The following is a 20,762-nucleotide window of genomic DNA, read 5'->3' on the forward strand; positions in this document are numbered from 1 at the left end:
TTAGCAATCGGGTTCATTCTTTTGTTATATTGATAGATCGGGCGATTCTGAATGCAGCGATACCAAAATATGTGTACGTTTGATTTTTTTTAAAATTGTTTTATTTTGAATGGGGCGAAAGGTGGGTGATTTGAACTTTTATATATTTTTTATTTTTTTACATTTTTAAAAACATTTTTTTTTTTACTTTTGGCATGCTTCAATAGTTTCTATGGGAGTCTAGAAGCTGCCATAACCCGATCGGCTCTGCTAAATACAGGCGATGATCAGATCGCCTGTATTTAGCAATATTGCTGACTTGCTATGAGCACCGACCACTGGGTGGCGCTCATAGCAATCCAGCAGTGACAACCATAGAGTTCTGAAGGAGACCTCTCGTTGTCATGCCAACCCATCAGTGACCCGCGATCATGTGATGGGAGTCACCAATGGGCGGATTACCGGCGCGCTTGCCCAGGAGTGCATGTTAAATGCCGCTGTCAGAGTTTGATAGTGGCATTTTATGTGTTAACAGCCACGGGTGGATCGCGCTTCCACCCGTGGATGTTCCGGGCACATGTCAGCTGTTCAAAACAACTGACATGTGCCGGAAAAGATGTGGGCTCACCGCCAGAGCCCACATCAAAGGGAGGGTGTCCAACATCGGTGTATTATTACGCCCGATGATGGAAAGAAGTTAAATAAATATACAGCTGCACAAATTCATCATGTGGCCAATATACAAACACATGCACATACCATGTGGCAGCACACTGCGACTAATGAATAGATGAAATCCAATATTGCTGCAAACGTTAAAAACGTAAGATGTTCAGCGTTTTTTTGATGAAAGAGCACAAAAGCCATTCAACCACGTCAAGGTGACCTTTTAATATGGATGGACCCTAACCACTATACGTCCTACCTCTGTAGGTGCCAAACCAGCCTCATTTATGGTGAGCTGATTTAAACCATAGATCCTTTTCTGATGACACAATCACATTTGTTATCTTATTCCTTTCCTGAGCATATGGCAAAAATAAATGGGGTGGAATACCCCTCTAATATCTGTCAATAACCGTGTATCTCAACTCCAGTCTTCAAGACCCCCATAAGGGGATGATTTGAGGACATTCTATAGAGAGAATCTGTGGCAATTTCTGACATCTTGCTTATAACTCCATCAGCTGTTCAATACTAAGGAAATCCCGAAGACACGACCTGTTGGGGGACCTCGAGGACTGTAGTTGGGAAACGCTGGTCTATAAGAACGGTCATAGTTTTCTTATAAAGCGGAATCAACTATAACACCTGTTTTTCCATTTATCTCTACACATGCAGATAGTACAATGTTCTGTATTAACTCAAGGCTACGTGATAAGAGAATAAAAATACAAAAATAACACATATTCGTGGATTCCTTAGGACCTCTCCTGTGATTGGTGACTTGGGAGTATATAAACTGGGCAAATAAACTCTCAAGCCAATTACCCAAGCAGTGGCTAACCATGGCAGTCCTGTGGCTCCTTTCATGCCTTGCCCTTCTGGGAGGAACTTTTGGTAAGATGAAAAATTCCTATAGTACAAGTGCATACTTTGAATCTACTATGTTCATTTCCTGCACTGAAGAATGTTTTGTTTTTTTTTGCTATTTATTTTTTAATTCGTAGGCTGCGGTGTGCCAGCCATTAAGCCCATTATTTCTGGCTATGCCAGAATTGTGAATGGTGAAGATGCAGTGTCTGGTTCCTGGCCTTGGCAGGTGTCTCTTCAGGTAACGTGAGAAATATTAAGATTTTACTATCTTATTTTAAGTCTCACTTACACTAATTCTGAAAAATATGTCTACTGCACTCATTGTATAGAGGTACTTCTAATATAACATCCAATACACTAATATGGACAAAGTTTGGCTTTGCATGTCTAAATAATCATTTAACTTTCCGCAAACTTTGCATAAATTAATAGAAACTTTGTAATACAACTTATCAGAAAAATATACCTCTTTCTCACCTTATGAGCCACTTCTTCCTTCCCTGCCTGCTAAACATATCGTTCACTTTGAAAAGCTGGTAAAATCTTTTCTTGTAAAAACAAGACCGCCTTCTCACTGAGGTATCAGGTTACAGCTGCCTATTGAAGTCTTTTGGAGGAGTTACAGAATAAAAAAGAGAGCGAGAGAGAGAGATCATACTTCAGCTTTTTAGTAATAATGTTTCTGCTCCAAAGCTGGAATCACAGTTACACTGCTGAGTACTGATGGATAATTTTCTCCATGCTGCTGCTGCTTTTGCTTCTGAACATATGATACTTAGAGAAAGAAAAGCAGGAATACCTTATGTCTCTGTATACTGTGTGTGAAACTAGGCACTGCTCCTGATAGCCAGTTTCCTACTCCACACTGATGAGGGGCAAAACCCCCGAAACAGCTGTCTGTGGATGGATACCATGCTTGGCATAGGTGGTTTTCCTTTATTGGATGTTTTTCTTTATTGGATGCTGCCCTTCCCTTGGTTGTTCCTTCCCGGGGAAAGGCCTGGCTATTCACTGCCTGCGTTGAGAAACACGTGATGGTGTCTCCGCAGCTCCTCTACATGTATTTGCATATTTGGGGGCAGTGTTCTGGATCACTGCGTTGAGAAACACGTGATGGTGTCTCCGCGGTGTTGGATGTTTTGGTCTCCACGAGGTCAATCATCCGTGCCTTTATATACTGTGTGTGAAAGACATCACGCCAGTTATTCTCCACCCACAAGCTCAGAGACAATTGAAAATTATGCATAGTGCCTGCAGAGGGGAAAACTGGGGAAAAATGGAGGATATAAGTCATAGAAGGGCCAAAAATGGTGTTATTCCTCATATACAGCTTTTTCTGAAAAATTTACTGAAATGACACCACTTTAACACCTTATTTTTAACTGTTAACATACCAATAGGTTTAAGCAATGTGAGAGAAAAAGCTATAACAGGTTCCTATGGTATTAACAAGGAACTTAGTAACACATATGATTACCCCCTACAGGACAGGACTGGCTTCCACTTCTGTGGTGGTTCCCTGATCAACAGTCTGTGGGTGGTCACTGCCGCCCATTGTGGTGTCACGTAAGTGATTTTTATCTCGCAGTTTATATTTATAGTAAGCTGATATGTATGAAATTGCCACTAGAATGTACAGAAAATGATTAAAACTATAGAAACATAACAAAAGTGTGAGTTTTATTATTTAAATTTTTTTTTCAGACTTGATGTGATAAATCTAACAGTAAAAGCAAGAATGTCTTAACTCTTTATGTCTCTTATGCACAGAACCTCCCACCGTGTAATTCTGGGTGAATTTGATCGTTCTTCCTCTGCTGAACCTATTCAGACCATGACCATCTCCAGAGTAAGAATGCTAAGATAGTCTAATACTGATGGATATATATGTTAATGGATCACATATAATACTTTATGGAAATAATTGTAAATATAGAGTTGAGCGATTATGTTCGGAATCGGTCGCCGAATCTGAATTTGTCATATTCGTGCCATATTGGTACCCTATACGTGCCAAATTTGTTTGACGATCGATTCCTGAAAATATTCGGTCATTCCTACTTCCATTGACTCCAATGACGTTCGGCTGTGTTTGGCAAATATAATATTCGCCGCCGATCGTAATTTTGAAAAATTCGCTCAACTCTACTTGTAAACTCTATATAATATAGAGAAATATTGACTGGAGAATGGCCTTTTTTAACAGGTCTTCAGACACCCCAGCTACAACTCCATCTCCATTTCCAACGATATCACTCTCATCAAGCTCGCCAGCGCTGCCTCTTTGGACAGTCGCGTGTCCCCAGTGTGCGTTGCTGCTACAGCTGATGTATTCAATGGAGGCGAGAGATGCGTCACCACCGGATGGGGCTACGTCAGTGCTTCATGTAAGGATTTCTAAGTCCTGTAACTATAGTGTCAAGATATTCATAATATAACTTCAGATGAATGGTCAACCATGTAATCTTAGAGCTCTTTAAGTCCATCAGATCGGACTTTTCTAAACATCACACGTCTTTATTTTGCTCAGCACAAATTACACCAAGCAAATTGCAGCAGGTATCTCTGCCTCTTCTGACCACAAGTGACTGCCAGAGATACTGGGGATCCAACATCCAGAGCACCATGATCTGTGCTGGAGCCTCCGGTGCCTCCTCCTGCATGGTATGAGATTTTACTGATTTAAGGATACTTATTTCTAGTCAAATATAATTTTTTTTTGCAAAAGCTTCTGTTCTTGAATAAACCGAATGAAAGTATGAAAAATAAAATACTTTGCTCACTGTTTTTCATTCTTCTGTAGGGTGACTCTGGTGGACCTCTTGTGTGCCAGAGAAGTGGAGCTTGGACTTTAGCTGGTATCGTGTCCTGGGGAAGCTCTTCTTGCTCCACATCTACTCCCGCTGTCTATGCTCGTGTGACAGTTCTTAGAGCCTGGATGGACCAGACTGTTGCTGCTAACTAAATGTGTTATTTTAATTTTATAGTCATTAATAAACTTATTACACCAGGATTTCATTTTGTAAGAACTTCTCATTTATATTGCAGTGAATGACGTAACAGATAAACAACAAAAGCAATATACAGTTATGCAGCGTTATAGAATCATGTCCGAACCACTATCAGCACATGAATACAGCATCAGAATCACCATCAGTACATGAATAAAGCACTCAGCTTAGTGCAGGAGTTCATTGCAATGTCAAGTAAGCCCACACCATTTTCACTTCTTTCGCATTAGCCTACAACTCTCAGTCCTTAACAATGATTGTGAGAAGCTGGGAGTTGTTGTTAGTAAACATTATCACACTGCGGACCATACAGGAACCACAGCATTCATTAGATGCAGTCATCATCAAAAATAAACATTTACAACTACCACACTGTTCGCTTTTATGAACTATAACCACTACACCATTCTCCTTTATGAACTATACTCATTACACCACCCAAGCTTATGAACTACAACACAACACTATGTCCTTATGAAACTATAACCGCAGTACTGACCCCTCTTATGAACTTGAACCACCACATTGTCACCACTTATGAGATATAAATGCCATGTTGCCAATTCTTATGAACAAAAGCCACCACACTGTCTGCCCTTATGAAATATAACCACCTTATTGACCCCCCTTATTAGCTATTATCCAACACTGTTTACCCTTTTGAGCTATAACAGCCACACTGTCTGCCCTTATGAACCATAACTGCCCTATTTTCCTCCATTATGAACTAGAATCTCCACTTTGTCCCCATTTCACTGTTTCCATCACCACACTGTGCTCCCCCATGTACCCTCTGCATACTGTGCCCTCACAATGTACCCTCCACATTGCCCCCTCTTCACAATGTGCCCACATCCATCCCCTATCTATTTTGTTCTCTTACAATGCCCTCACTTCATACTGTGCCCCACGCTGTCTTCTTGGCTGTCTTTGCTGATTCTGCATCACAGCAGTCACCTCATCACGCATCTTCATACCTGGGCCTGTGAGCTGATCAGTGCTACTTCGCCCCTGCAGCCATTCATTGCATTCATATCTTCAATTATATTCATGTCTGAAAGACGCAAATGCAATTGAACACAGAAAGCTGAGGACAGGCCAATTTCCACGTATGGAGAGCAGCAAAATACCTTCCCCCGAGAGACACCCCAAGCAACTTCCTTAGGCAAGATGCGTACTTCACCTCATGGCAAAGAGGCCGTGTAGCCATTATGAATATTTTTAATAATAACAGTATAAACAGGAAGACTATGATCCTGATTATGTCTGAGTGAAGCCTGATTGAAAACACCAAAAGTCACAAACATATAACACAGCCCACGTAGTATATAGCACAGCTACGTAGTATATAACACAGCCAGGTAGTATGTAGCACAGCCACGTAGTATATTGCACAGCCACGTAGTATATTGCACAGCCATGTAGTATATAACACAGCCACGTAGTATATTGCACAGCCACGTAGTATATTGCACAGCCACATAGTATATAGCACAGCCCCCGCAGTATATAGCACAGCCCACGTAGTATATAGCACAGCCCACGCAGTATATAACACAGCCCACGTAGTATATAGCACAGCCACGTAGTATATTGCAAAGCCATGTAGTATATAACACAGCCACGTAGTATATTGTACAGCCACGTAGTATATTGCACAGTTACGTAGTATATTGCACAGTCACATAGTATATTGCACAGCCACGAATTATATTGCACAGCCACATAATATATTGCACAGCCACATAGTATAAAGCACAGCCCACATAGTATATAGCACAGCCACATAGTATATAACACAGCCACGTAGTATATTGCACAGCCACGTAGTATATTGCACAGCCACGTAGTATATAGCACAGCACACGCAGTATATAGCACAGCCCACATAGTATATAACACAGCCCACATAGTATATAGCACAGCCCACGCAGTATATAACACAGCCCATGCAGTATATAACACAGCCCACATAGTATATAGCACAGCCCACATAGTATATAGCACAACCCACATAGTATATAGCACAGCCACATAGTATATAGTACAGCCACATAGTATATTGCACAGCCACGTAGTATATTGCACAGCCACGTAGTATATTGCACAGCCACATAGTATATAGCACAGTCACATAGTATATAGCACAGCACACGCAGTATATAGCACAGCCCATGTAGTATATAGCACAGCCCACATAGTATATAGCACAGCCCATGTAGTATATAGCACAGCCCATGCAGTATATAACACAGCGCACACAGTGTATAGCACAGCCCACGTAGTATATAGAAATGACAAAAAAAGACTCGCACATCCAAACTAGTGTGAATAGGTGCATACCAGGAGCAGCTACCTCCATACATAAATATACAAAAAAGGTTGCACTCTATTGTGCAAAAGCATGTCTAATCTGAAATATATGAAATATGAATAGCAAAATGGCTTTTGAACATTAGGAAAATATTTAAGAGACGCTTTGCACAGAATTTGATATAATCAAATAGTGTGAGCCCATCAACCGTCGTCAAGGTGGTCTCATATAACTGATGGGTCCCTGATCCCCCTGTCCAAATGTGAACACTTACCGAAGGCCAATGTCTGTATGCCTGGGTGAATGTGGACACCTCTGTTCAGCAAAGCCTACATATGAGTTAGCCGGGACCCAGCCAAAGCCATTTTGCTATTCATATTTCATATATTTCAGTTTAGACATGCTTTTGCACAATAGAGTGCAACCTTTTTTGTATATTCACGTAGTATATTGCACAGCCCACATAGTATATAGCACAGCTCGCGCAGTATATAGCACAGCCCATGTAGTATATAGCACAGCCCATGTAGTATATAGCACAGCCCACGCAGTATATAACACAGGCCACGCAGTATATAGCACAGCCCACATAGTATATAACACAGCCCATGTAGTATATAGCAATGTGGGCACCATATCCTTGTTAAAAAAATAGTTAAAATAAAAAATAGTTATATACTCACCTTCAAAGATAAAGCCGTGTGCACTACTACTAGTGGTGCCCAGGTAGGTTCCCACACCATGTGATACTAAAAGAAAGAACCTGGCACTCAACTTAATGCTCGTGAGATTTTAATGGTAGTAGCCAAAAAAACGTTTCGGTCCTATATCTGGACCTTCATCAGTTACGTACTATGATGAAAAAGTGACTGACTGTAGTGTCATATAAGGCACAGCATGGTCTGCGTCTGGTATCCCACGGAATCCCCGTGTCTGGACACAAGCACAGCACCTATCAGCGTTAATAAGTCCAATCTGTGTGCCTAAACCTATCTGCGCAAATACCAGACGCAGACCATGCTGTGCCTTATATGACACTACAGTCATTCACTTTTTCATCATAGTACGTAACTGATGAAGGTCCAGATATAGGACCGAAACGTTTTTTTGGCTACTACCATTAAAATCTCACGAGCATTAAGTTGAGTGCCAGGTTCTTTCTTTTAATATACTCACCTTCAGGCAGCACCCGGATCCAGCCCAGGTCTTTAGCGATGCTCCTCGCGACGCTCAGTTCCCAGTAATGCCTTGCGGTAATAACCCGTGATGATGTGCAATGCATTCTTGGTACCGGAGCGTCGCGAGGAGCAGGAAAGGCTGCCGCGGACGCCTAAAGGTGAGAATATAATTAATTTTTTAAATTATTTTCAACATTTTATGTTTTTACTATTGATGCTGCACAGGTAGCATCAATAGTAAAAAGTTCGTCACATTTACAGGGTTAATGGCAGCATTAACGGACTGCATTACATCGCGCTATGCCGCGGTGTAACGCAGTCCGTTTAACGGACTGCTAAAACGCTATGTGGGCGCTGACTGGAGGGGAGTATGGAGGAGGCACTGACTGGAGGGGAGTAGGGAGGGGCAATTCGCGACCGGACTGTACCTGTCGTTGATTGGTCGCACCCAGGCTGCGGCGCCCAATCAGCGACACGGGATTTCCGTGACAGACAAACAGACAGACAGACAAATAGATGGAAGTGGACCTTAGACAATTATATATATATAGATAACTCAGGAACTCTTCAAGGTATCCCAGTGATTCTGATATTGTTTTTTCAGGACACATTGTACTTTATGGTAGATGTAAATTTTGGTCAATATTTTTTGTGAAAATATTAGGAAATTGACAACAATTTTGCAATTGTCAAAGTTTTAATTTTTATGCACTTTATCCAGATAGTTATATCACTCAAAATAGTTGATAAATAACATTTTCCACATGTCTACTTTACATCAGCATAATTTTTGAAACATACATTTTTTTGTTTGTTAGGAAGTTAGAAGGGTTAAAAGTTTATCAGCACTTTCTTATTTTTATAACAAATTTACAAAACCATTTTTATAGGGACCATTGTTAGGCGCCAGGATTTTTCCACTGCACGGGATAGATCCTAAACCTTGTCTGATGCTGTGGTCTCCTATTCAGGCTCAGCCGCTGGGATGACTGCTCAGCACAGACTCCGGTCCCAGCGCCTTGCAAAGGCTCATGCTGCATGTGTAGTTACTGCTGGCTCTCCAGCTAAGCCTATGGTGACTACTGGTATACACGTGCAGTGTTGTGCTCTGGGGCCTAAGTCCAGATTTCACCCTACTGAGCATGTCCATGATGTGGCACCTTCTCATTGGTGCTCGAACGTCAGCTGCTCTGGTGATGGGGTAGCTTCAGATTGGTCCACAGGCAAGGTCCTGTCTGACTGGACTTGAACTTAAGGTATAAAAGGCTCTCAATGGTGCACCCCGGTGCGCTAGTATTAACTTATGTTCATGTGTTTATGCACTTTGCAACTGTGTGGTCTGTGTCTGCATGTGCTCAGGGTCGACTGTAAGCTGTTAGAATTCCGGCACCTCCGGAGAGGAGTTTGTTTGTATGAATTCAGGGCTGGCGTATAACCACTAGAATTCCGGCACCTCCGGAGAGGAGTTGTTTTGAGTGCAGTTGCTGACTGTATGACCACTATATGCTACCTGCTCCATGAGTGAGCTTCGATCCTCTGTGAGTTTAACAGGGATCGTATCTAGCGTCGTACCCCTGTGACATTTAGCAGAGTATAGCACTCAGTGTTCTGCGGTACGTTGCCGCTCTGTGGAATAACAAAGCTTGCTACTTAGTTTTCTGTTCACACAGTGTGATGGATAACACTGTGCATTTAGGTTGCTCTTTTGTTACCTTTAGTTCACCATTGTTTGCATTAGCTGCAGTTTTGTTTTACATCTCTGCACGGTGGACCCCGGGTGGCGAACGCACTTTATTATTAGATTTTATTTAGTGCGTTCTGCCAACCCTAGTAACAACCATATTCAGTGTGAAGTGATTTTGACAAGTCTATGTGACAGAAAATACCTAAAAGTGCCACAATTTTAAAAACTGCACCCCTCAAAGTGCTCAAAACCACATTCAAGTAGTTTACAGGTGCTTCACAGGAATTAAAGCAATGTGGAATTAAAAAGTGAAAAATCGTAAATTTTAATACAAAATGTTGCTTTAGCCACAACTTTTTCATTTTTTTTAAGAATACCAGGAGAAATGGACACCAAAATGTGTTGCGCAGTTGTTCTTGAGTACACCGATATCCCAAATGTGGTGGAAAACTACTGTTTTGGCACACTGCATAGCTCAGGAGGGAATGAGCGCCACTTGACTTTTGAAGCGCAAAAATGGCTGGAACAGAAGAGGATGCCCTGTCGTGTTTGTAGAGCGCATGATGTGCCTAAACAGTGGAAACCCCCACAAGTGACCAATTTTGGAAACTACACCTATAAAGGAATTTATCTAGAGGTGTGGTGAGTACCTTGATCCCACAGGTGCTTCACAGAATTTGATAAAGTTGCGCTGCGAAAATGAAAAAATGAATCTCTCACACAAAAATGTTGCTTTAACCCCAAATTTTTCATTTTCACAAGGGTAGCAGGAGAAAATAGACCTCAAAATTTATTATGCAATTTCTCTTGAGTAAGCCGATACACATGTGTGGTGGGAAATTACTATTTGGGCACACTGCCGAGCTCTGAAAGGAAGGAGCAATGATTTTCGGCACAGACTTGATGAAATTATCTGTGGGCGCCATGTTGCATTTGGTGAGCCTCTGATGTGCATAAAAAGTGGAAACCCTCAACAAGTTACCCCATTTTGGAAACTATTGATTCCACAGGTGCTTCACAGAATTTCACAATGTTTAGAAGTGAAATTTTTAAAAAAATGGAATTTTTCCCACAAAAATGTTGCTTCAGACTTCAAATTTTTCTTTTTCAGAAGGGTAAACAGGAGAAAACGAATAGTACAATTTGTTGTACAATTTTTCCTGTGTGCGCCAATACCTTATATATGGTAAGAAACTACTTTTGAGACACAGTACAAAGTCCAGAAGGGAAGGAGTGCCATATAAAAGTGCAGATGTTACTGTTATGGTTTGCGGGTGCCATGTCACATTAGCAGAGCCTTTGAGATGCCAGAATCAAAAGCAGAATCCTCCTGTGACAACACAGGATTTCTTCTTAATTATGCCAGATGTTAATTCAGTAGGCACAGAGACATAGATTATTGTTTAAATGTTAGCTAGCGAATTTATGTGTTTCATTCTTCGGTTGGGCAAGAAACATGGACTATTGTTATATTGTCTGAATATTGACACTTGACTTGATCTTTGTTTGTAACTTATTATCTGTCATCTCTGGAGGACAGGGATGCAGAGTCATGGAACAATAGATCTTTGTTAATATGTTGATTACACATTATACCAGGCTAGCTAGTTTGTTGACCTGCAAAACAGAGAAGGATGAAATATGCAGATGATTAAACACTCAAACAATGAGAGTTAAAGTCATCCTACCTCCCTCCTAACCTGTGGATGATGACCTGGGCCACAGATGTGGGTATAAAATGGGATTTCAATTGTTCTGCAAGGAGAATCAAAGAAACTTTACAAAAAAAAGAGACCCAGGAACATTCTACAGGAATGGGGACCACGGCCCCAGCTGGAAGAACACAGATCTGCTTTATTGACCATCACTGAAACCTCAAAGTCGTCTTGAAGAATCCAGGTTGGCACAATCAGGTAACCTGGCCACATACCTCACTGCTCTTGGTCAGCTTGCTAAACTTGTCATCACCTCCTCTGTATGGGTGCCCGTCAAAAGCAGAGTACCATTGGTGGAGTTAGTTGGCCCTGGAAGTCCCGAAGTCACAGCTGCTCTAATCAAGAAAGTCAGCGGAAGGGTGAGACTCTATAATTTGCACCATCTTGGATATTTGCTGGGACTGTTCTATATATTATTGTTTGTTGGTGGTTCAATAAATTATTGCCACACAGTGTATGCTCACCCTGTGTTGTCCGAGTAGTGTTCTGCGGGCATAGTAGTGAGCAGACATTCAGTGGGATGATCCCTGGTCCATGCAATCTTTCTAAAGACAGCTGGGCCAGTGGATAAGAGCATCCACTGTCCCTGTGTCTCCACACCTCCCAAAATTGACTCCATTTTTCAAACTACACTCCTCAATGAATTCATCTAAGAGTCTAGTGAACCAAAAAATCAGCCTAACAAAGCGGCACTTCCAATCAACAATACCCTACAACACAATGGAAGCAAATGCCAAAAATAGAAAAAAAAAAATATTTTATTGAACATACATCATTAACAATACATTCAAAAAGAGATAAAAAATGTAAATAAAGGGGATACACTACAAAGTAGCTGCACACATCAGGCCTGTATTCCAGACAGAATTGGTATCAAATTTCAAAATTTAAGATTAAATAATGTGAAGATTACAATTCATGATATTTAAATATTTTGGGAAAATATAAGTCAGATAGTAGTTATTATTTACAAAATCATATACCCAAAAAGGGGAGTCTGAATTAATACCAGCCTATCCACTGCTCATAGTATAACAACATGAAACTAATTCATATTAAGCTCATCAGTAGATTATATAACTGGTTAGAAACTTGCTGCAAAGTGTAAAAATTCCAAATAAATGCATGTAACAAAATTACCACAAAAAGCCAAAAGGCTCATAGTGGCAACAAGATTCAGTGCATATTCATAGCAGGTGAAACTACAAGAAATAATAAGCAATACAAAACATCTCAGAAAGGCTTTTTTTCATACAGTATGCAAAAGATCATTCAGCTAAAGTGCAAATAATTAGCTAAAGTGCCAAGGGGCTAATAGCAGCAAGTATAAGAAAAAATTAATTCTTATGGTACTAGATACATATAAAGAGTTAAATAGCAAGTGAGAGAGACAGAGGAGGCAGGGAATGGAGGCAATACATGACCTGTAGCGGCAGCGCTGAGCCCCGACGCGCGTTTTGCGATAGCTTCTTCTTAGGGGGAATGTTGTATGAGGGGAATGGATTAGGAGTTCTTATATATACCTGTTAGCTTCAGTGGTGGCAGCGGCATGTGTGCGGTGCTTCCGTCTTCTGAGACCAGACGTGATGTCTGTACAGGCCCGCGTCTCGCGTCACTAGTCCACATCCTCCCTCCGACGTGTCACAAAGGGGGACGGAGCCAGCGACGACTCGGACGCATCACCATGGAGACACACAGGCCAGAGATTCAGGAAGCGCTCGCCACTGGAGGGAGGAAAGGTAACAGTATACCGGGCCGGCAATTCCTAATAAGGCCAGAGAGGGAAGGGGAAAGAAGGTGTATGAATGTGTTGCAGTGTTAAGATGAAAGAATAAAGACAATGTGTGCATGGCAAAAGAAAATAAATATGTATAAAAGGATTATAGAAGAATTAATAAAAGAAAAAAAGAAAGAGAAGAAAAAATGAGAAGTAAAAAATATAGTGAACCAAAATTAAATTAAATAAAAGTAAAATAGTGAGAAAATTAAAGTAAAATATTTACACTGATGTGTAATAATGGTGATATTGTGGCATATGAGCCACAAAAATGTGGCAAGTAATCAAACCATTCATATTTGAAATAGACAACATATAAACGTGACTATACACAGTAAAAGTATTATAAGTGCCGGACTCAAGATCCCTTCTGTCTCTCCACATATTATCCATCCCTATTCCTCTGGCTTCATATAGGATTTTTTCTCAAAGTCCTCCTGAAGGGACCATCAAAAATCCCAGGGAACACCAGCCATAAAAATGCCACCATGCTCCGACAATCGCCCATCTTCAATAGTCGATATAGAATAAATATAAGGTCTACCAAAACTAAAAATAGAAAAAAAGACAGTTAAAATTTTTTTTTTAAAGACAATAAAAATATATGGTAAATTATTTCCTACAGGACAAAAGAATATGACACATAAAACTGAATAACTATATACAAATAAACAGAAGAAAAGGAGAAAGGCTTAGAGAAAAGAAGCAAAACTTAAAATTTAATTTAGCCCATATGGTTGGATGGAATTAATTTTGGAGATCCACCTTGCCTCAAGTTGAGCCAAATTCCTGTGCCAATTGCCACCTCTTGCATCAATGTGAACCCTATCAATGCCTATCACCTTCAAGAGTTTTGCATTACAGTCATGCTTTAACCTAAAGTGTCTAGGTATTGGCTTCAAAGATGAGACATCCTCAACATCCTTTGAATTCACAATGTCTCTGTAGTGTTCTCTTACTTGTACTTTTAAAGGTCTCGATGTTAAACCTATATAGATTTTCTGACAGGGACATGTTGCATAGTATATCACGCCAATACTATTACAAGTAATGTGTTGAGTTATGGTATAAGTATGGTGGCCATCACTAGACAAAAAAGTATTGGCTCGAGACATATTGGGGCAGGCTATGCAATCACCACACGGGAAGAAGCCCCATTTGGGGCCCTTAGGTCCAAAGGCTTTCTCCAGGGGCTGTCCAGAATAATAACTATGGACAAGCAGATCCCTCAAATTCTTGGATCTTCTACAAGTAATTGAAGGTTGGTCATTTAGATATTTAGATAAAGTTTTATCCATTTTGATCATTGGCCAATATTTTTCCATGCTTGTCTAACGACAGAACCCTTCTGGCTATATGTGGAGATGAATCTCACCTTCTTATCCATTGGGGGCTTCACCTTAGGTTGTAGTTCTTCTCTCTTTGCTCGGATCACCCTTTTCAAGCCTCTCTTTATACTACGTTTAGAATAGCCTCTATTTCCAAACCTTAAGGAAAGGGCATCCGCTTGTTCACTAAAAAATTCCTCATTGGAGCATATCCTTTTGATCCTCAAGAATTGCCCAGTTGGTATCCCATTTATTAATTGTCTCGGATGTGATGATGAGGCATGTAGCACAGAATTTACGGCTGTATCTTTACGAAATACATTAGTCTCAATACGATCATTGGCTCCTCTTATGACCAAAACATCCCAAAACTCAAGATTACTTTGACTGTACTTGCATGTAAGTTTAACATTTATCCTGTTGTCATTAAAAATTTCCAGGAAAGAAAGAAGGTCCTGTTTTGTACCCTGCCAAATTAAAAAAATATAATCAAGGAAGCGTACCCAGAACAGGACCTTCTCTATAAATGCAATGGGTCTGGTGAAGAAAAGTGATCTCTCCCATAGACCTAAAAATAAATTAGCATATGAGGGGGCGAAAGACGCCCCCATTGCTGTACCCTGATTTTGTAAATAGATAGTGCCTTTAAAAATAAAAAAATTATGAGTCAAAGCAAATTCAAGAAGAGTGATCAAAAAATCGTCAAATTCAATACTGTGTTCGGTCACAGATAAGAACATCCTAACTGCCTGAATTCCATCACTGTGTTAAATGGTGGTGTATAGTGACTCTACGTCAAAGGTCACGAGCCACATGTCACTCTCCATTGGTATACCCTCAACTTTTGATGAGAAATCACCCGTATCCTTATTGTAAGATGACAATATGTGCACCAAAGGTTTAAAGTAAAAGTCAAGATATTTACCCACTATTTCACAGAGGCTATCGTTACCCGAATCGATAGGGCGCCCGGGAGGATTATTCAAATTTTTGTGGATCTTGGGCAGAAAATAAATACATGCCATCTTCGGATATATTGGTATCAAATTATCTCTCATTTGTTTGGTAATAATCCCTGCCCTGAAAGCCTCCTCAAGGATTTCCTGCAGATCACTAGAAAAATTAGAAGTTGGATTGAATGTCAGTTTCTTATAGTGAATTGGATCCCTCAATTGCCTTAATGCTTTCCTTTCATATACCGGAGGTTTTATTATAATTTCCTATAAATCCCTCAATTCTTTAAGGCCTTCCTTTGGCAGACTGAGAGATTGTCATTATTCATTCTTGATGAAATTTTTTGAAATTCATTAGTTACCATTTTGACAAAAAGTTATATATTGGGATAAAGGTTCATAGGAGGGAATTTTTTGGAGTTGGGGGTATAAATTCCCTTTTACTTACTGCAGCAGGTTCTTGTTTATTGTTCAGTTCTTCAAGAATGGAAATGGTTTCCAATTCTTTCTCTGTCCAGGCTTCACATGAGTTAGGTTTTTCATGAAGTTTTTTTTTTTAAACTAATTTACGTGCAAATAGGTTTAAATCTTTTAATGCTACAAAGAAATCAAAAGAGGCAGTGGGTGAAAAACTAAGACCTAGACTAAGTACCTCTTCCTGTGGTTCAGTCAATTTAAAATCAGATAGATTAATCACCTGTAGCCTAGAGGTAGATGAATCATCCTTCCATTTGTCCTTCCTTTTATAGTTGTTTCCTCTTCTTTGGTTAGTGTTGCGTCTTAAATTATAAAAACAATTGCCAGTCCTGACATGGTTTTCCTCTTCTCTAGATGATACCGATGAGAAGGATGAGGTCCTAGTTTTATCCTGACTATGAGCCCCGGCCACTTGCCATCTATACACTGTTCCATTTTTGAGATCCTGGAGGTCTCTCTGGAACTTTTTAGCTTTAGTGTCCTTTACCTCTTTTCCCCAAATCTGGAATTGATTGTCAATATCTTTATTCAAAGCCTCCATTTCTGCGGCTGTAAGGGTTTCGGACAATTTCACACGGGTACTTTCAATCTCTATGTCATATTTGTCCAGACATTTCTTATTGTTACCAATTAATAACTCTATTAATGTACTTAGAACAATTATTGCACGCTTCTTCCCATTTAGTCTTAAAAAAGATATCCTCTATCACAAATGAGGGCATAACTTTCACTCGCAAACCTCTCGGGATCAACCCTTTAGCCAAATATCTCTCCAGGGAAGCTTTGTTCCACCAAGTCCATGTCCTTTTCGTCAATAAATATTTAATAGAATTTTATAAATCCATTTTATTCCCACTTTCCAGTGGTACACTTTGTGATGTATCCCCATTAAAAACCATATCTATACAGGATAGCCAGTTCAATTCTCTGGCTTTTGTGTCCATACTGGCCATGACCAACTGTAAACAAAGTACAGGAAATTCAATATTGTACTACTTCCAATCAACAATACCCTACAACACAATGGAAGCAAATGCCAAAAATAGAAAAAAGCAATATTTTATTGAACATACATCATTAACAATACATTTAAAAATAGATAAAAATGTAAATAAAAGAGATACACTACAAAGTAGCTGCACACATCAGGCCTGTATTCCAGATAGAATTGGTATCAAATCAAGTCCTGTTCTGGGTACGCTTCATTGATGATATTCTTTTAATTTGTTAATGGAAATTTTGAATGACAACAAGATAAATGTTAAACTTACATGCAAGTACAGTTTTTGGACGTTTTGGTAATAAAAGGAGCCAATGATCGTATTGAGACTAATGTATTTCGTGAAGACACAGCCGTAAATTCTGTGCTACATGCCTCATCATCACATCCGAGACAATTAATAAAAGGATGCCATTTCCTTAAGGTTTGGAAATAGAGGCTATTCTAAACGTAGTGTAAAGAGAGGCTTGAAAAGGGCGACCCGAGCAAAGAGAGAAGAACTTCTACAACCTAAGATGAAACTCCCAATGGATAAAAAGGTAACATAGTAACATAGTAACATAGTTAGTAAGGCCTAAAAAAGACATTTGTCCATCCAGTTCAGCCTATATTCCATCATAATAAATCCCCAGATCTACGTCCTTCTACAGAACCTAATAATTGTATGATACAATATTGTTCTGCTCCAGGAAGACATCCAGGCCTCTCTTGAACCCCTCGACTGAGTTCGCCATCACCACCTCCTCAGGCAAGCAATTCCAGATTCTCACCGCCCTAACAGTAAAGAATCCTCTTCTATGTTGGTGGAAAAACCTTCTCTCCTCCAGACGCAAAGAATGCCCCCTTGTGCCCGTCACCTTCCTTGGTATAAACAGATCCTCAGCGAGATATTTGTATTGTCCCCTTATATACTTATACACAAGGTGAGATTCATCTCCACATATAGCGAGCAGGGTTCTGTCGTTAGACAAGCATTGGGCAAATTTTGGCCAATGATCAAAATGGATAAAACTTTATCTAAATATCTAAATTACCAACCTTCGATTACTTATAGAAGATCCAAGAATTTGAGGGATCTGCTTGTCCATAGTTATCATCCTGGACAAACCCTGGAGAAAGCCTTTGGATCTAAGGGCCCCAAAAGGGGCTTCTTCCCATGTGGTGATTGCATAGCCTGCCCCAATATGTCTCGAGCCAATAATACTTTTTTGTCTAGTGATGGCCACCATACTTATACCATAACTCAACACATTACTTGTAATAGTATTGGCGTGATATACTATGCAACATGTCCCTGTCAGAAAATCTCCATAGGTTTTAACATCGAGACCTTTAAAAGTACGAGTAAGAGAACATTACAGAGACATGCCAATACCTAGACACTTTAGGTCAGGGGTGTCAAACTGCATTCCTCGAGGACCTCAAACCATGCTTGTTTTCAAGATTTCCTTAGCATTGCACAAGGTGCTGGAATCATTCTCTGCAGGTGATTAAATTATCACCTGTGCAATGCAAGGAAATCCTGAAAACATGACCTGTTTGCAGCCCTCGAGGAATGCAGTTTGACACCCCTGCTTTAGGTTAAAGCATGACTGTAATGCAAAACTCTTGAAGGTGATAGGCATTGATAGGGTTCACATTGATAGAAGAGGTGGCAATTGGCGCAGGAATTTGGCTCAACTTGAGGCAAGGTGGATCTCCAAAATTAATTCCATCCAACCATACGGGTTAAATGAAATTTCAATTTTTGCTTCTTTTCTCTAAGCCTTGTTCCTTTTCTTCTGTTTATTTGTATATACAGTTAGGGCCAGAAATATTTGGACAGTGACACAATTTTCGCGAGTTGGGCTCTGCATGCCACCACATTGGATTTGAAATGAAACCTCTACAACAGAATTCAAGTGCAGATTGTAACGTTTAATTTTAAGGGTTGAACAAAAATATCTGATAGAAAATGTAGGAATTGTACACATTTCTTTACAAACACTCCACATTTTAGGAGGTCAAAAGTAATTGGACAAATAAACATAACCCAAACAAAATATTTTTATTTTCAATATTTTGTTGCAAATCCTTTGGAGGCAATCACTGCCTTAAGTCTGGAACCCATGGACATCACCAAACGCTGGGTTTCCTCCTTCTTAATGCTTTGCCAGGCCTTTACAGCCGCAGCCTTCAGGTCTTGCTTGTTTGTGGGTCTTTCCGTCTTAAGTCTGGATTTGAGCAAGTGAAATGCATGCTCAATTGGGTTTAGATCTGGAGATTGACTTGGCCATTGCAGAATGTTCCACTTTTTGGCACTCCTGAACTCCTGGGTAGCTTTGGATGTATGCTTGGGGTCATTGTCCATCTGTACTATGAAGCGCCGTCCAATCAACTTTGCAGCATTTGGCTGAATCTGGGCTGAAAGTATATCCCGGTACACTTCAGAATTCATCCGGCTACTCTTGTCTGCTCTTATGTCATCAATAAACACAAGTGACCCAGTGCCATTGAAAGCCATGCATGCCCATGCCATCACGTTGCCTCCACCATGTTTTACAGAGGATGTGGTGTGCCTTGGATCATGTGCCGTTCCCTTTCTTCTCCAAACTTTTTTCTTCCCATCATTCTGGTACAGGTTGATCTTTGTCTCATCTGTCAATAGAATACTTTTCCAGAACTGAGCTGGCTTCTTGAGGTGTTTTTCTGCAAATTTAACTCTGGCCTGTCTATTTTTGGTATTGATGAATGGTTTGCATCTAGATGTGAACCCTTTGTATTTACTGTCGTGGAGTCTTCTCTTAACTGTTGACTTAGAGACAGATACACCTACTTCACTGAGAGTGTTCTGGACTTCAGTTGATGTTGTGAACGGGTTCTTCTTCACCAAATTAAGTATCACAAACCAAAAAAATGAAGTATAACAACTCACAAAGTACATATAAAATTCAATATTTATTAATGCTCATCTAGCAACATTAAAATTTGTTAGAGACAAAGAGTCCAGTTATATGATCACAACAATAAACATAAGACAGAAATATGAGAATATTGAGAATGGGTGCAATAAAAAAAACCATGTTGCACCATGGATGTAGCAAAAGGGGAAGTATATAAAGGCTCGGTGGCACAAGAACAGTAACTGCCAATGGGGTAAAATAAAGTGCCCAGTGCTAAACAGTATCCCTAGCAGCTATATGGAGTGCAAGCATCCTAATCAAATAAAGGGTAAGTACCCTATAGTTCAGCCACCCCACATTAATAAGAATATAGGAGGACTAGTCCCATATCCACACCTTACCCTTTTCCTTCTCCATAGTCCACAACACGCGCCCCTACGCACGTTTCGCCCTCAGCTTCGTCGGGGGGCCCGCATATACTTAAGGTGTGGATATGGGACTAGTCCTCCTATATTCTTATTAATGTGGGGTGGCTGAACTATAGGGTACTTACCCTTTATTTGATTAGGATGCTTGCACTCCATATAGCTGCTAGGGATACTGTTTAGCACTGGGCACTTTATTTTACCCCATTGGCAGTTACTGTTCTTGTGCCACCGAGCCTTTATATACTTCCCCTTTTGCTACATCCATGGTGCAACATGGTTTTTTTATTGCACCCATTCTCAATATTCTCATATTTCTGTCTTATGTTTATTGTTGTGATCATATAACTGGACTCTTTGTCTCTAACAAATTTTAATGTTGCTAGATGAGCATTAATAAATATTGAATTTTATATGTACTTTGTGAGTTGTTATACTTCATTTTTTTGGTTTGTGATATTTGAGGAAGTATTTCAGGGTATTTACCCCACTGGTCCCGTGTA

General features: G+C 40.1%; 1 protein-coding gene across 1 annotated transcript; it reads left to right on the forward strand.

Moving 5' to 3' along the window:
- The first annotated feature begins 1,454 nt into the window (after window positions 1-1,454).
- Window positions 1,455-4,528, forward strand: LOC138649760 (chymotrypsinogen A-like). The gene is made up of 7 exons (XM_069740422.1): window positions 1,455-1,539; window positions 1,650-1,753; window positions 3,002-3,081; window positions 3,286-3,364; window positions 3,722-3,902; window positions 4,046-4,179; window positions 4,319-4,528. Exons 1-7 carry the CDS (start codon window positions 1,488-1,490, stop codon window positions 4,478-4,480), a joined length of 792 nt encoding a protein of 263 aa, XP_069596523.1. The 5' UTR covers window positions 1,455-1,487; the 3' UTR covers window positions 4,481-4,528.
- Window positions 4,529-20,762: the final 16,234 nt, after the last annotated feature.

The sequence above is a fragment of the Ranitomeya imitator genome, chromosome 9 (genome assembly GCF_032444005.1).
Source record: "Ranitomeya imitator isolate aRanImi1 chromosome 9, aRanImi1.pri, whole genome shotgun sequence".
Classification (NCBI taxonomy): Eukaryota; Metazoa; Chordata; class Amphibia; order Anura; family Dendrobatidae; genus Ranitomeya; species Ranitomeya imitator.